Below are 18,140 nucleotides of genomic sequence, written 5' to 3'. Positions count from 1 at the left end.
ACCAATACAAGTTAGCAAACGATTGCCTGTTATTGTGCCAGACTGATTAACATTTCTTTGGAGCTTGGTTCCAAACAAATTCGAGCCCAATATGCATTTTTTCTTGAAGTTCTGTTTTGGCAAATCCCAGCGGAAACATTATGCTGTTTGCTGCACTTTGCCCACCAGCCAGTTCCTAATGCTGTGTATCTGCGATTTGCAGCGGGGCAGATTATTAGAGATTTGTCACTGAAAACTCCTAACCTGCGGCCAGTGGTGGAAAATGTGTAAGGACCTTCCTATTAGCAATCAAAAGTCCTGCACTGTAAATGTTACATAGTACCCAGTGCAGAAAAATGCCCCCTGTTACTGTTCTGCAGGGATCTTGCCTCTGTCGCTCATCCTGAGGTTTCTTCCAGATTTTGTTCCCCTGTTTTCTCAATATGGCAAGTTTTTTCTCCCTCAAATCGAGGTTCTAAGGACAGAGGATGTCGTTGCACTGTACAGTTTATAAAGCCCACTGAAGCAACGTGATTGTGATTTTGGGCTATCATTAGCTCATCATTACTCATGCATTGCTGTAAAAGCAGGATTATACAGTTTTAGGTGGTTGAGTAGGAGCTCTATTTTTAAACACTTTTGTAGGTATGCAACTAATCATTACTTTCATCTGCTGATAATTTTCTTCATGAATCTGTTTATTCCATGTCACAGTTACAATTACTGCATGCAGAGCTCAAAGTGCAGCTCGAAGAGATGTAGTCCACAAAACACTTCAGGAGCTTTGCAGCAAAACGGAGTCGCAGCATCCTTGTAAAACTGAAGAAGATGGGAACTGGTTTTAAAATGTAAAAAAAACAGCTGGTTTGGTGTAATCCAAGTCCCTGGAAGCCCACAGATCACACACAGATTGAAAATTCGTTATTTACACCTTTTTTATTTTTTATTTTTTTTAAGCTGGTGTCTTCACGGCAGCTGCTGAGGTAAAAGTGTGAGCGCGCAACCCATCAATGGTGCAAATAACACCGTTACAAAAAGCTTTGGGATCACAGGGCTTCCGGAGACACATATTAAACTGGATGAGCTTTATTGAGACATGTTATGTTTTCTTTAAATATATTTTTTTTTACATTTTAAAACAAATGTACTGTCATTGTGACTGTAGCTTCAGCAATGACAGGCTCATGTTTCAGTGACTACAATACATGTACTTAGTTATATTCCACCACTGCCGGCTGTATAAAAGGCTCGATGAGAGCAGAGAAACTGAAGCAAAAACAGCAAAGTTGCGATAATCTGAGCAAAGCTACAGAACTGGGCGATAATTCTTTGCAGGTTCATCACTACAAGCAACGCCTTCCACTTTACACAGTCATTTAGTCAACTGTTAATACAATACCCCTGTGTGTCTCACAATCAGTATGTTCTGAATTAGCATCTGTGGTGGCGAGGCCACATGACACACTCTGACCTCATATCCACTGAGAGATCCATCTGAGCCATGTATATTACTGTCACTCATCAGAGTGGCCCCTACAAAACTGTAATGGATCTGAAGAGGTCATAAGTGCTCAGCAGTGCAGGTGAGATTACACATTACAGCAGTGGAGAAACCAAATGGCATGCCTGTCCATTATACTGCACCAAATCACATCTGATTAGTGATATGAAGAACAGAAAGCGAACAAGACTCATCTGCTAGGTGGTGGAAAACACAGGATGTTGTCTCACAGTTGTATTACCTGATTGAGACGAATGTATTTTTAGCTGCCGGCAGCGAGCAGCAATTATAACTCACTTGATGTTAGCTTGGAGGGAAAAGGTCACGGAAGCAATGCTAGCTTCTAATCCTGCGTGAATCTGATCTATCGCATGCCTCATGCCCGCTACAGACGTTCTCCTTGCTTATCGCACTTAATTATCCTGTTAGCGTGTCTTATCAGGTGCTAGTGAGTGTTAACTGTAAGACTTCTTCTGGGTATCAGATAAAATTAACCTTATGTTCACACATTGCTTTCTGTTATCTGGAGAGGACACAACTCGTTGTAGTACATACTCTCCATTGTACTTGTGATGTGGTTTTTGTTTCAGGCATTCTTGAAACTACAATGAATGAAAAGACGACAGTGAGCAGTGAGTTATTTAAATATGCAATGCCTGGAGCATGATTTGTGCCTCAGCGACTTATTTTTAATAGTCAGCGGCGCCGAGCGATATGCAACCTGATTAATGACAGCTTCAAAACTAATTTCATTTCAAAATGCGCATTTTAGAAAAAAAAAATCTTAATGCAGTCAACCCATCAGCCCAGTGCGTCAGCTGAAATATTAATTGAATATAACCCATATAATTAAGGCTAAATTTATCCTTAATGTGGATGGTATATTCAATATAACTCTAAGCTCTGTTTTGGAGTGATTACAATGAATTATTGCATAGCGGACGGCCTCGGAGTGATGGCTGAGATAGTAAAGTGACTAAAATATTTAGATAAAAGAGACAACTTAATCTCGTTTGTGAAAATTCATGAGAGGGATCATAATTTACAATAGCAAATTTAGTGAAATGTCGGAGAGTAAAAATGATGAGGAAAGCTAACATAAATCCTCGGTAATTAAGAGCTTCAGACGGAGGATAATGATTCTGAAATGCTGGACAGGGTTTTATTCTAATACTTGCAGTTCTTGAGTTCTTAACACTTCGCTGATAAAGCTCAGTTTGGCTCCAGTTTTTCACTGTGCGCACGCAGCAGTGCAGGGGTTACACTGAGGCATTTGAGAGAAATCCTATGTTTCTGTGCTTCCACAGCTGCTCACTCTCAAAGAAAAACCTCCTGGCGGACGCTCTCCAGGATGTCAGGGATGTCAGTTGTCTTTATATCAGCAATTTTGAAACAGAGCATTCTTATTTAAAATCTTCAGGCTAGATGATGGAAAAAAGGCAAGTTGCATTTCACTTATAATCAGACGATGGGGTCTACTTTATTCAAGGCCTTTACACACCGAGTCGTTTAAAAATAAATAAGTTTTATGTCGTGTCAGTCATGTGTACACACTGACTCGTGATAATTATTATTTTTTTTGCATTTTTCAGTATCTACCAAAAGCATTTCTAGGGTTGTCTGACTATGCAGACAGTGTGATGACGATATAATTGACGCAATCCATCGTGAAATACACCTGGAAGCGATCGGGATAAGTCTGTAGCTCCTCTGAAAATCTCTTTGCTCTTGTCTTGTTTTCAGGAGTGGATAGACTAAGTATTCTTTTTTGAGATTGTGAGAGGACCAAAATCTCATCTTTACTGCGAGACAACTCCATTTTGTCTTGGATGGCAAGTTATCGCAATGAACAGAGCCTTCACGCGTGGAAAGGGTTTATGTGCATAATGTTTTTGAATCAACGGATTCAAAAGATGTATATGAAAAAAACAGATTGGTGTGCAAAGGCCTTGAGTCATAATCACATAACCAACAGAGGTGGCTGTGGATTAGATGGCATGACTGTGAGGGAACCTCGTGGGATTCCATCTTCCAGAGTTAATTACTGCAAAGTCTTCTGAACTGTGACCAGGAGGATGAAAAGTGTTTTTCCACCACAATTCACTCTTCTTATTTTGAGTAATTACAATCTATGATAAAAAAAAGGAGAACAGTGTGGTCATTAACTTCCTGGAACACATTCTCACATGCCCACTTCAACATCTGTGCCTGCAGAAATCTTATTTGTGCTCAAACACACTAATCAGAAGCATAAATCAAGGATGCAATCAGCACTTAAATGGGATATCTATGGTTTAATGCTCCTTAAACTTCTCAAACAGCAGCGCAGTTATGCTTCTTTCTTACATCTTGTGCAGCTGATTACAACTGGCTGGATGCTTTTTGAGCAGAGTGCGATGTAAGAATCAACACAATCAGGTCATGTAATTACGCCAAAATCTGGGGAACATAGATCACTGGTTCACCTTCATTTGTCAAAGACGTGGCCTCTGTAAAACCCTTCACCAATCAGGCCCGAAAGAGATTTTGTGGTCATTTCAGGCAGAAATTAATTAATTTTCAGTGGCTTTCTTGATAAAAAGTCGATTCAATTGGTGAAACTTTTGATTCATTTTGTGTCTGATGGAGGAGAAAAACTTGCGAGTGTGTGGAGGCTGAACAGTCTACACCCTGGGAGTAACTGTGCCTGAGAAGACAACCTTGGGGGACAATACAGATTTAGTATGAATAAATAGAAGGTTGGTATGTCAAGTTCCAGGAATGATTTGGTTTGACCTGCTTGTAACACTGGCTGGCTTATTTCTATGCATTTGTAAGCATTCTTCCAATTTGAGTACTTTTTGCAGAAATATTGTGGAACTGCATAAAACAGTAAAAAAAAGAAGAAAAAAAAAAGAAAAAAAAGGTTTAATTTGCATTCATTCTTGTGAATATCAAATCAGAGAGTCCTTGAGGCGCTCACTAAAATTCTGCATATTAAAAAATGTCTCCCGTTGTAGAGGTCCTTTGGTAGCTCCTGTGCAATGTAACTGTGTGTTGTTATAATCTTACAATCTGTTATTTTGAGTGAAGCCTTTGATTTCAAGGCCACACACCAATAAAAAAGTACTGAAACAGCCGAATGCACTATTGGTCGTTAATGAATTCAATACAAGATGTGTCAGATGTTGTCCATGAAAAACACATTTCTGCAAGCAACACCTGGTCAAAACTTTCTGTATCGGTGAAGCTGCTCTGAATAAACTTTGGAAAAAATTACTTGTTTGGCCCTCATGCAACAGAGTAAACAGTCTATTATCTTCAGTAGAGTCTTTTCCAACAGGAGAATGAAAGAATGATTATTGAAAAAGCTAAATATACCAAGGCGGCTCCTTGAGTTCTTGTGGGCCGTACATGAGACAAGAAACGTCATTGATATAGCTGCTATGAGTGCCTTTTCCTTGTGTTAATTGCTGTAGGGTACCTATTGTGAGATGAAACTTGTCAGTTGCAATGACGCCCTAGGACAGTGTTAATTGTGATGTTCTGGGAACACCAAGTATATACAGTATCAGCATATCTGTTAGACCACTGACATACTGTCTCTCTATCACACCTGAGTCCTGCGGAAAATTCAAAAACAAAAACTAGAAATTGAAAAAAATGTAAGTAAACCTCATGTATTTCCTAAAACATCAGAGCTTGTCTACCAGAAATCCCACTGAGAGGGATTTCTACATGTTTCCTAACAAAAAACCTTGCAGTGTGCAGAGATACTGTGGCACTTGTATCCTACCAGCTCTTCCAGTCTCCAACTGGACTGTCCAATAGGACTTCTGAACAGATGAAGGGATTTGCTAAGTAAGCATGCCCTTTTCAGCATCACCCAGCTTCACATTCATCTAGTCACACACAATCACACCTGGTAGCTAGACAGCACAGCTCGGCCTTCTATGGATAGCGTCTCTTGAGGGGGGATTTCTGGCTAAGTGTGCTTTGCTCAAGAGTATCATGACAATAGCTGCTGACTTAAGAGAGAATGTATTTATAATATTTCATTTTATGCTCTTGTATAAGGATACAAGAAACCCTCATACTAAAAATAACTGGGTGAAGTGTCATGGTCAGTATAGCAAAACTTGGTTAACTTTACCCAATACCAGTTGGTTTTATGCAGAGTTAATGCTATTTTTTTTATACTAAAGGTTCAGTCTATAGGGGTTTAGGGTGATTCATAATTACATTTTCATTTGTGTAAAGCCACCGGAAATGAAGGAACAATATGTTTCTGTCTTAAAATGAGAATGCTCAGTTGGTTGCAACCTCACAGCCAACTCAAATTATATTATTATGATTCTGGGTCACAAACAAATCTATCAATAAAAAATATGTGCAGATGACTTCTAACACTGCAAAGGATTCACACATTAGTCAGTCTTGAACAAATAGTGACATGCAACTTTGAAATAATGCTAACAGATCGTAGACATAGCCCAATAGTTCTAAAAACTCAGATTTCAAAATTATTTATGATGGTTTTCTAGACATGGATGTTTGCAAATTAGATGTCCATTTTGACCCAGTGATTTTAAGTGTGCAACCAGGGCTGTAAACTAACTTTTTGGCTCACATGCCAAGGGGACCGGTAGATGTAAGAATCTACCGGCCAAGTAAATTTTTTACAGGCCAAATAATAAATTGCCTCTTTTTGTTGCATATACATCTGTTTCAGTACTTTTCATGGAGATAACAGTTTTATATACCAATACATGCTTAGAAAAGAGTCCAACGTATTATTTAGAAATACATTTTAATATTATTTATTAAATTTCATAACATTGCAAATTGAAAACTTGAACAGTGCAAAACTTTGACAAAAGAAACACTCATTAATTAACTATCAGGCTCTGTAATAGACTTGGGGGAGCTACTTCAGTGCGACACACAACAAATAGCCGGTTTAGCACTAACGTTTGCTACCGTCATAATTTATCACTTTACAGCTACTACAATGTTTTGCTATATCATGCATAATTTATTGCAAGAGCACGACCATCGGGACAAACATTTACCCGCCCCGTGGCATGTATCCCTCCAAAATTAAGTCGCAAGGGGAATATTTTAGTCGCATTTGGCGAGTGGCGACCGCTAGTTTACAGCCCTGTGTGCAACTATATAATTAATGCCATTTTGTGCCAGTTGCTTAACATCATCTTAATGGACTGCCAGGAGAGTCACAGTTAACAGTCAATAACTCCAAAAAATCAACCGTTGATGCGGACTACATTAATATTCTGTCTGGCTACCCAGAACCATGGTGTTCATGGTCAGAGGGGGCCAACGATTGATTGGCAATTAACTTAGTCTTTAATGAGGAAGTGGAAAAGATTTCTCTAATTTTTCACAGTAGTTGTTTTCTGGGGTCTGAGGAGTATTACCGTGAAAATAATGAGAATATTCGCACATGATTTAGCAGCATGTTTTGCATTGCAGATGTTTTCAGATGATGCTGTTTGTCTCTTAGATTTACACAACCACACTGACTGTATAACACAGGTTACTGTGTGGATATTTCTGTATTTCTGCTCGAATGGTCTTGGCATAGTCAGACTGGTGCCCTCTCACTGTGACACATAGGCTACGGTGTCAGGTATGCGTGGGCTGGCCAGCTACTGTCAGCTAAAGTAACACTCACCACAAGCTCTGCATAAACAGAAGAAACTATACACATAAACAGACTCAAGAGCCAGGTGCTAAATAGATGGAAAAGACCGTCTAATGAACCAACAGATCTGTATTGCTTAGATCTTCAACTATGTGCTCAGACTGAGTATCAAGACCAACACAATTATTTTTCCAGTGTTGCTTTGTGAAAAGAAAATACTCTTTAAGTACCATATAGTCAGACTCATGTGTGACCCTTTGAACACTTGCTAGTTCAATCTACGATCAACCTTAAACACTCTGATTGAATTAACGACACATTCAGATAAGGGTGAAATTCAAATCTAGTGATCAATATCTCCAATTTCCCGAGCGGGTGGTCAGTCGAGCACCTCCGCAGACACAAAGTCTCTAGACAGCTGAAGCCTCCATATGGCATCTGCTTTGACACTGATGAAATTATGGAAAGTGGCAGCAAACCCCAAGAGGAAGAGCAGGTGCCCTGGAGTCATGCATCTAAGTGCTGCTAGACAAACCCCATTTCCTCCCCTCAGCGGACTCCTCTCATTGACGTTCTCCATCCTGACAGCGGCCGATCAAAATAACACTTATTTATTTATGCATGCTTCCAGGAATCACATGTGAGCTAAGAAAGTGTATATTTCCTGGAAAAAAACACAAGACAGACACCACCCAGGCATTGTGACATTGAGTTTCTGGGCAATGTGCAATCATCTGAGAGTCGCATGCTGTAACTGAATAGTCTTCGTTTCATTTAATCTGCTGAATAGTTTGAGAAGAATGAGGGTAGAAAGACAAGACATTGACTGGTGAGCATCAAATTACGCTATTAATCACTTAAACATCATTTAGTTTTTGACACTGGATATATGTATATATACCTCGATGTGTCATTTGACCTCCTACTTTGGACTTTTTATATTTGTACTTTTGGATTGATTCTTTGTTCAAAGTTGAGATCTAAGAGGAGGTTATATTCATGTTGCCATAATATATATCATGCAATTCATGTATATCAACTATTAAGTAAATATGCTGTATGTTGGAATCAAAGGAGATATCTGGTGGAAGATACGCCTGGACCACATCCATTCAAGACAAAAAACAAGGATGGCAGAATGACCTTTTATTGTAGTTATACATGTGTGTTGTACTTTTTGACTACGTTTACATGCTAAAACTCAGTAGACTGCATACCTCCGCCAAGGCCCAGCAGTTCCATTTCATTCAATCAAGCCTTATCTGATATCAGACAAAACTAATCTAGATCTGCTATACGATAAATTGTAAAAGTTAACCTTACCAAAAATAAAGTCAGGAAATCGATTGCCTCAAATTAATTTAAAGAGAAATAAATTAAGTAGACTAATACGTTTAAAATGTTATTACCCTTTTAGCTTGTGCAACCATTGTATACAGTGTACACTGTAAATTGGAGCTACAGTACGAGGTGAATACCTTAAACAACATAAAATTCAAAGTCTACTTTACTTTTTTACTTCTACCGCGACGAGAAACTGTGTAAATCCTGACTAATATCGACACATGTCTTTATCAGAAAATGCTGCATTCAGAGCAAAAGCTTAAACTCAGAGATGTGCTGCTTACATGACTCAAATCAAATTCTGATTATTGTCATACTCAAAATAATAGTGTAATATTCATGTGTATGAGCATGTAGTCAGTGCCATCAATTTTGCATTATTAATCTGATGTTAAGTACCACTGGTTCAGTAGTCTCAGCTCTGCACTGGGACAATTTTGAATTCAGAAGTAATTCCAGATTCATGGTCCCTCGTCTCCTCCAGTTTCACAATGAGATGGTCGTTTTGCGATTTACATCCCACAGATGACAAGCAAGTAAATAGATTTGAAATGAAGAGCAGAAAAAATGTCAGCAGAAGTGCAGCTCTCGGATGCTTGATTTGCTAATACCACTCAAAATCAACTTTGATTTATGTGGTTTACGAGCAAGTGTTCCTACACGAAGTCAGGGAGTTTGTTTCTATGTTACTGTAAGAGCAAATGATGTCAGAGGGAGAGAAGGACAATAAATTAGTCATACTGAATGTGATTCATCCACTGTAGAGTAAATGAGCTAAATTACACACTGTCAAATTCCATCAACCACAATGGTACGGTACTTGTAGATGGCAACATGCGGGGCAACGGATATCCTTTTAATCAGGCAGTTCTGCTTCCTCTGTTGCTACTCTTTCAATAGACACCTGCAAAAGTATCAGCTAAAGCTCAAAACGTATTTTCAAACTTTAAACTCCTTTGTTTCCTTTGGCATTACTGGATTGTTAAACTTTACATTTTGTGGTTTGTACATTTCTCATTTCGTTTTTCTATAAAGCACTGTGAGTCCACTGTTTGAGGGAGTGCTATAATAAATTTGATTATACTGACACTGATGAATTATGTATGATGTCAGTTAAGGTTGCCAAAGTTTGATGCTTTCAGGAAGCCATTTCTTCATAATGACAACTAGAAATTATGAAACTATGCATTTTTCAAAAAATAGGGGGCAAGAACTGATTTGGGCTTTTTCATATTGGGGTTTGTTATTCAAACACAGAATATGCCAAAGATACTGATGACATTACTGGGTATGACTTTAGATAAAGGAGCACATACTGTATTAACCAATAAATAGTTGCTCAAAATGCGTATTCGTAGCATATTAGAATTTTCGATTAATTATAAATAAATAATAAATCAAAACGTTTCCCTCAATAACCTCTTACTTAAAGTTTATTGACAGCAAGAGAGGAAGTTTTTGTACATGAATTGGGATTTTAAGCTTTGCTCAGTGTGGCCTTATACAGTTGTAGTACCAATAGAATATTAATTCTCTCTTAACTTAACACTTCTTCCCTCTGTAACAAAACACGAAAAGTTCAAGTGTCTATAGTGTCCAAATTACTCCAAATTAAGTCTTTCTTACTCAGAATACGTTTCCCATTCTAGAGTGAGCTCTTGCTCATAATTAATTGACTTGTAGTTTGAGTTGGACAGTGAATTAGTCATGAGCAGGACCTTGCTATAGAATGGGGAACATTTTCTGAGATAGAAAGACTTTAAGGAGCTTGGTGGATTTCAGAAAAGGCAGAAAAGGAATATGGAACAGACATAAAACAAATAAAAACACTGGCTCTGGAGAGGCCAATTTGCTTTTCACATTTTCAGCAGCCACTGAAAGGCAATGTGAAACAAGGGTTATTTTCCTGGTTGCAATTTCTATATGTCAAAAGGTTAGATTTTAAGATTGTAACTCGTGTACAACAACTTACTTACTAACTTTCATCATGCAGTAATAAGAAGGTTTTTTGAGGTAAACTTGCCTAGGAGTTGTGGCATTATGTTGACTAATAAAGAGCAAATAAGCTACATGCTGAAAAGAAAAATGAAAAAGGTGTCTCATCACTTAATGTAAATCAAGGACATGTTATAACCCAATATTCTTTGAATTAAAAAAATTAAATAAAGCATGTCCTGCCATTTACTTAGAGAAGAAGAGAGTTCAGAAACAGTAATCTTTAAAAGATTTCTGAGTGTAAACTAATCAAAAGATTTTATGCTACATTCCTTACAAATTGTTTGACAATGCTGATGGGTGGCTCAACAGTTTTCACCACCACCACAACCCTTCACCATTGTCCAAAGTGATAAGCTGCTCACTTCCCACCAAGTGTAATATTTGGCGCTGGAGGGATTATCGTTTCTCATTACGTTGTAACTGGAAGGAGCTGACTCCATGGAGAAGGATACCAAGAGGGAGAAGTGGAGAGGTAGAGGGAGGCAGGGTTCAGTAATGAGTACATTCCTTCCCAGAGCAGGAGCTCAGTGGATGTGTTGTGGTCAAGACAGTCACCATGGGGCTGAGACAAGATCACACACAGCACAAGACCACCAAACAATATTAATAATACAGAATTTGGCGCTGTACTGCTGTTCAAGCTGTCAATCCGCTGTGCAAGAGGCCATGTTTGTCTAATCCAACATGAGGATTCTCCACTCTGAGGCATATTAATGAGATTTTCACATCTTGTCTCCTCTTGAGGGAGGACAGCTACAGAACTACAAACAGTGAACCTTTTCAAATTAACTCATAGACTCTCAGTCCTTTGATTTCCCTTTCTGCAGCATTTTGTTCTACAGACTGACCATTAAAACTGCTGAAAAAGGGAGACAGAATAGAACAATTATTGAGCGTAAAGCATTAAGCAAAAGAGAGACTTACCATCAAATCTTTTATGTCTGGAAACAAAAGTGCTTCTCAGTTCATGACTCATTTCATCAACAAGACTCTCAAAGTCCTGTTTACTCTGTTGACCAAATTTGTCCTCCATTTCCTGGGTGCAACATGTGTTTCCCTGAGGACATACCCGGAGGTGTTCACCTGCAAATCAGACAGAAAACATTGTTTTAATATCCTTACCAAAGATGAAACACGAGAAATGTACTGGACCATATTAAATAAGAACAATCAACAAAACTCCTTTCATTCCACGATAAACGTCTTCCTTATTCTAGGTTAAATATGGCATCCATATCATTTTTTTTATCTAAAAAGGTGGGGGACAAATTCACAGGAGATTCAATGGCACTACATTCCAGAGCTTTCACTCCAGCAGGTTGGGTGTGTAAAATTACTCAATGACTCAATAAAACTTTTACAGCAACAGGTCTCATTTGGGGCACATAATGATTTGGGTTGATTACAGTATTTAACTTTTATTTTCTCCCACAAAGTCTTTCTAAGCAACGGGAAAAGAGTGAGGCATATTCAAATTCCAGCATCGGGTCTTAATTGACAGCGGTGCATTCAAAGTGACAGTTTGCTAAGCCTCAGCCCCCCTTAGAAACGGTTGCTATGCCTTTCAAGATTAACTAATCAAAAACAACAGGTTTTAGATTTGAGACAGGAAAAGCAGACTTCTTATTTCTGCCTGGTAATCGCAATGCTGCCACTTGAAACTGTCACCAGCAGATGTAACCAGCTGTTGCTAGCTAACTAAGTCATTCAGCTAACATTAGCTTCACTGAGTTTGAGTTTATTGAAAATCCTGTTTATCAACCAACACTTTTATTTTGTGTTTGAGCTAGTTGGCTTGTTTGCAAAGAAAGGGTTTTAAATATGTTCTTGACAGCTACATGCACAACATGATAAGCTAAAAGACTGAGGCTAGAGACTCACACCCCGGGCAAAATGTTAGTATCTTCACTAGAATCACCATTGTTCCTGTTTGCATGAAGCCAGTACATTCAGTCAACCAATCAGTATTAACAGAGAGCCACAAATGAACTGTGAATGTGTGCACCTATCTTGGAATACGCACAACAACCTACATAAGATGTTTTTCAAATTAGAGGTACTGTAAATAATTACAGCTAATGATAGAGCAACTGAAGATAGAGTCAGTTCGGTTCCACTCAGAATACAGTGAAAATGCGATTTAGCGACAGCTAACAATTTTTTGATTTGGGTTTTGTCACCATATTCCCCTTTTTCACCCCTGCCCCCAAAATATCCTGAGCCCACTGCTGACCACAGACATACAGTATTTAGACTTCACTTTTTGGCCTTTCTTGAGACATGGCACCACAAAAGAGTCAAAAATGAAATAAAGTGACAACAAAAATGGAATTTTTGTAGCCTTTTTGTGAAGTTAATGTGCATGAAGAAGGTAACTTCAATTTGTAGGATTTACCCCATTAAACACTTTCAAGATTTTTAAACTAAACGGCAAACAAAATGAGCAGGTCAGAATAGATATGCATAAACCACATGCACATCAATTATAGTTTCTCCTATTCTACATTCATTAGTTTCACAGTTGCTCACAAACCAACTGACATTTAAATTGTCAGCGACATGAAAACCTTGTCGGGGACCATTTATCCCACAGGAAATTAGACATGCATTTTCACTGTAATTTGCTTTTTTATAGAAATATAGTATAACAATGGCTTGTTTCTTATAGGATATTTAACATGATGCTGTGTAGGAGAAGAACATAAGAATAGTTTTCTTTTCTCATTTGGTCTGACAATAAGAAGAACCATTGACAAGGGGTTATCAAAGGCAAATCAGTGGGGAGAACAGATAAAACGTTCCTTTAAAATATTCTCCCACATATTACATAATTGATGACACTGGGGAAATACTGAGGTGAATCTAAAGTTAATGATCTACATCATTCCCTTCTCCCAAGCAGCCATTTAAAAAGAACCATAGACACAGTAGAATTGGTCTTTAATGGCATTCATTTCTTCATTTTACAGTCAAAAACCTATGGTGGTGTAGTGACGACAAAAGATTCCCAGAAAGCACAAAGATCTGTAAGATCTGTAAGACCGGAATGAGATCGGTGTACAAAGGAGGATGGAATTGCGAACATATCAGAAGATTTGAGCAAGTAAGATGAATTGTGTGAATACATATGAGCCAACAATAAGGAGCCTCAAAGCTGCTCGCACTCATTTCTTAGCAGTCTGAATCTACTGGGTATAAACTCACATTGACAGCACTGGGTCAATTCATCACTGGAAGGGAAGGGTCAAAATGTTTGACCTCCTCCTCCTACTTTCAAAACAAATGCTGAGACACTGACAACTTTTAACCGTCAGATGGATCGCTGGTGGTATTTGTTGATTTTAAAATAGTTACTAGATATACATTACACGGGCCATGACAGCATTGTGTTCTTCTCCTGTACTCATATAACTGGGATGATTTTCTGAACCAACTGTAGCCTTTCGGAGCCTGATATGGGGCAGTTTGGGGTTGATGTGATCAGATCTGCTGTGATATCAAGTCAAACAAATCCTACTCAAACTTACAGTAAAATTATTATGGGTTGTGGCAGGAGGTAGCAAAAGTCCACACATTCTTTATTCAAGTAGAAGTACAGATATACGTGTGCTCTTTCTCGGAGCCAGTAACTTCAAATAGTTGACTTAATCAAGGCTTCTCAGAATCTGCTTCGGCATCATCGGCATTGTTTTCTGGTTCAGTCATGTCGCTGCCTTTGTCGCCACACGCCTTTTCTCCCCATCCGAGTCTCCCTCCCTGCGGGTTTCCATCTCGCTACGTCTGCCGGCGTGATGTTCACTGACAGGCTGAAATCAGTCTTTTGATGTTGGGAAGGCAGCGTGCAATAACACAGTATAAAAAACAATCGATAACTCCCAACAAATGCATTCAAACTAAAGCAACAAGCTTGTTTTTGAAAATGTAAAAACTGAAAATGAAAAGTAAAAAGCACAGATATTTGTGTTCAAATGTAGGGAGTAAAAGTAAAATGTTTTTGGAAAAATAAATACTCGAGTAAGTAGAGATACCTGAAAAATCTACTTCAGTACTTAAACAAAGTATTGGCATGACAGGATTTTCAGAAAAGGTGTGGCGCAAATTAACTAGGTAACGTGTTTTGTCTGAACTTCAATCTACAGTGCAGATCCATGCCCACAGTTACAGCTTAACGATAAGGTATAAATATAAAACATATAAATCACACGCTCTTCGCTCTCCATTTTTCCTCGTGTGCTGTTGCAGCTTGCTAGTCAAAAATGGCTGGTAAGTGATCTCCTGCAATCTCAAGTCGTTGAAAGCTGCAAAACAGCAGGAGAAAACCTTAAAGAGCAGACTCAGAAACAAGTATTCACTTGATCGGCATAGCCCACTCAAATCTGATTCTGTCCTTACAGATCCGTGCCTGTGCACTCTCAAATGTTGACTCGTTGACTGAATTGTGCTTTCACAAATCTTTTGTCGGAAACAAAACTTCCACGAGAACCGCGTTACGCTTTGGGCGGCTGAGCGAAACGGGAAACGAAATTGAAACACAATCAGGTGATGAAATCATCAAAACCAGCGAGTGATTGAGAACAATATTGGGATCCCATCGCTGGCATGATTTCCAGCGGTCTCAAAACAAATCTAAGATTTATGTCTCTTTAAAGAGAGTGCATCACATGTGTGTTTATAGCCTCCCCTATCTGGAGCATGATATGACTTAAATGGGTGATTTCTTCAAAAGCACCCACATTAACACTCCTTTATGATTTCTCTTCATGACACAGAGCACAATGAAACCAGATTTCAGTCTAATGTACCTCATCTACTATGAACACAAGCTTCCAATCAGGCGAGCAGCTGTAAGCAGATGGCCTATGTAAGATTCTCACCGCATGCGGCAAACGGATAGATTGCACAGCAGCGGAACGAGAAAAAATGGATTTCACGTAGCGCGCACCATACCGAGTGACTAACAATACGACACGATACGAAATCGCATTGCAGGTTGGCAGAACAGAACAAACAGAAACAGAGCTAAAGGGCAAGAGAATTTAGTTAACCGAGCCTGTCAGAAAATAAATTGATTCATAATAATGTCACTTAATTCCAATTAGAGTGTAAGAGTCCACCGCAATGATTCGTGAATTATTTTGATTACATAGTACCTGTCGAGCATTATGGGTGATGCTGCGTTTTGTCTTTCTATAGTCAGGAAAGTGCCTGAGCGACTCCTACAGAGAGGAATAATGAAAGTGATTAAAGTGCGAAAGGTACTTAATGTGTAAACATAATGTGTGTGTTTATGTCTATGTATAAGGCCACAGCTGATGTTATTGTAATGTTAATGTTACAACAACACACCAGCGTTTCCAGAGCACCATGGAGCTGAACAGGCAGTCCTAAAAGGTCTAAAAGGGGTTACTGGAAGGGCTGTTAACTTAGACTAACTATGAATATAATGTTTGGAAAATCGTTCTAACTCAACTGATCCACATCACAGCCATAAAGACGATGACAGTCGAGCACAACATGATTTGAGATCACTTTAGAACGATTTGATGAACATTAAAAAGATTGAATTCACAGGGCCATCGCTTGGATTGATTTTTGGGCCATTTTCCGACAAGATACTGTTGCAGGAGTGGTTATAATATTGTTGTCCAACTGTAGCCGACCTCTTTTACATAAGCTAATTGATGGCATTTTGGAGACGCTTTTTAGACGGTCAACTCTAACTCTGTTATGGATATTTATACAACTTATTATTAAACGCTCATGTAATGTATACTCGGCTCCAAATCACAGATAATAAAGCCTTTACCTTGGTGCTGATGAGTTCTCTGAAGTTTGTTTTGACGTCCATATAATGATCGCTGAGATAAATGATGTTGACTCAGCCAACAGTGTGAATAACAGTAGATCAATTTAGGATCTCAGGACATCCTGAGACTGAACGAGCTGAATGGAACCAATAAATGTTTTTTTTTTGTTTTTTATATTTTAGGTCCCCATGTACTTCAGTTGTTTAGGAGAATGCTGTAACACTGTCTTGCTGTGAAGCTGTGGGTTCCCATCTCTATGAGGGTGAGTTGATCATGACTTTTTCAGTTTTGGGTGTCAAGTCTCGTTCCTGCTAATTAAGTTATAATTTTTGTCTCCCTCATGTTTCACTGTCTTGTACTTCCTGTTTTATGTTGATTCTCACCTCTTGTCTCGTTAGTGGTTACCTGCCTTGCCCTGAAGTGTCGCACCTGTGGCTCGTGTCCACTCCCCCTGAGTATACAATCTCAGTGTTACCTCTCTACTTTCTATCGTCCCTCTGTAACAGCATCCTAGCGTTCCCTTTGTGGGGGGTTTTGCGAGCCTTAGTGTTTTGACCTTGCCTTTAGCCTGCCAATGTCTGTGCACCTCTACCTTGATTGATCTCCTGTGTGCTGACCTGGGCTGTCATTAAAGAACTGATTGTGAACCTTTATCACCGTGTCTGAGTCTGGATTCAGGTCCAAATCTGTGATTCGAAGTAGAATGATTTTATTTTTGGCATTAAAAAGTCAAAACACTCTTTTTGAGCAATTGGACACTCAATAACAACATGATTTATGTTTGTCCTTTACTTAGCTTAGTATTGGCTGACGTAACACAACAGAAAACTGCAATGCTGATCATTTCATTTTAATGATGTTCAGTTAGTATAGCAGTTTTATGTGGGGAATGTCTGTGTGTGTGTGTGTGTGTGGCACACTGGGGACTGTGAGACACAGACAGAATTGTCATCAAGTGGACCTTGTGGTGGCATGGTTTTCTGATTGGCAAGGAGCTGCTGACTCTCATACACTTGCAGCGCATTTGGTTCATCAGTGCCTATTTAATAACCCTGGACTCCACTGTGCTTGCCGCCAGATTATATCATCAACTAGACGTGGTACATGGTCAGCCAGCTACACTCGTACTCCTTGAGACGCTCTTGTTTTCTAGTGTTTTTTGATAGTCACTAATCTTGCCCCCTCTCTTCCTCCTCGCCAGTGAGTGAAGACCTTCTCTGAAACCAAGGTCATGCCACACTATGTCAAGATGATAATGAATTGCATGTCAATAAGAAATTTCAGGATCAATCGAATAAACATCTCTCACTTTACAAGTCTACACAGAGATTTAAGTTATGAACATCCACAAATAAAGCACTAGTGCCATCCCGTTCCCATTTTTACAAATACAGCAGCCTGGTCAGCGGCCTTACACGTCTAAGTTTGACGCTGTATTCCCCCATTAGCATCATAATGGCTCTACTCTAGTTTAGTAGAACAAAGATGGGTGGTTGGGTCGTTTGGTGGGTCATATGCAGGACTTTCCCAATAGCTCACGTCGCTTATGAGAACAAGAGTCATAACTGCTGTTATTTTAACACAATGCAAGATGTTTTTGTAAGCCTTACCAAGCAAAACCTAATCAAGCAAAACATATATAACAGTCGTGAGTCATAAGTCTTACCAGACTTTCAGATGTTGTAAGTAGTTTATGCGATGAACTTGACAGCGAAGAGCCTTCACGCTGACAGGCTACAGGGCTAAGCAGAGTGTTGTCCTTTGAGGCTGGAGTCCACTGACAGAGCTGAATTTTCTGATGAGTTAGGAGTGAGAATGTGTTGCCAGTGCACATACGTGACTAGAGCATTCATTGGACCACCTTTAC

General features: G+C 39.0%; 1 protein-coding gene across 2 annotated transcripts in view; it reads right to left on the bottom strand.

Annotated features, from left to right (window-relative positions):
• The window catches only part of LOC115588337 (glypican-6-like), a 117,969-nt gene that overhangs the window by 77,072 nt on the left and 22,757 nt on the right, over positions 1–18,140 (bottom strand). For both annotated transcript variants that reach the window (XM_030428875.1, XM_030428876.1), the window contains exon 2: positions 11,391–11,549. In XM_030428875.1, coding sequence (XP_030284735.1) covers positions 11,391–11,549 — 159 coding nt within the window. The remainder of the gene's footprint in view (positions 1–11,390; positions 11,550–18,140) is intronic.

This window comes from Sparus aurata, chromosome 9 (assembly GCF_900880675.1).
Source record: "Sparus aurata chromosome 9, fSpaAur1.1, whole genome shotgun sequence".
Lineage (NCBI taxonomy): Eukaryota > Metazoa > Chordata > Actinopteri > Spariformes > Sparidae > Sparus > Sparus aurata.
This window is presented reverse-complemented; position numbering and strand designations above follow the sequence as displayed.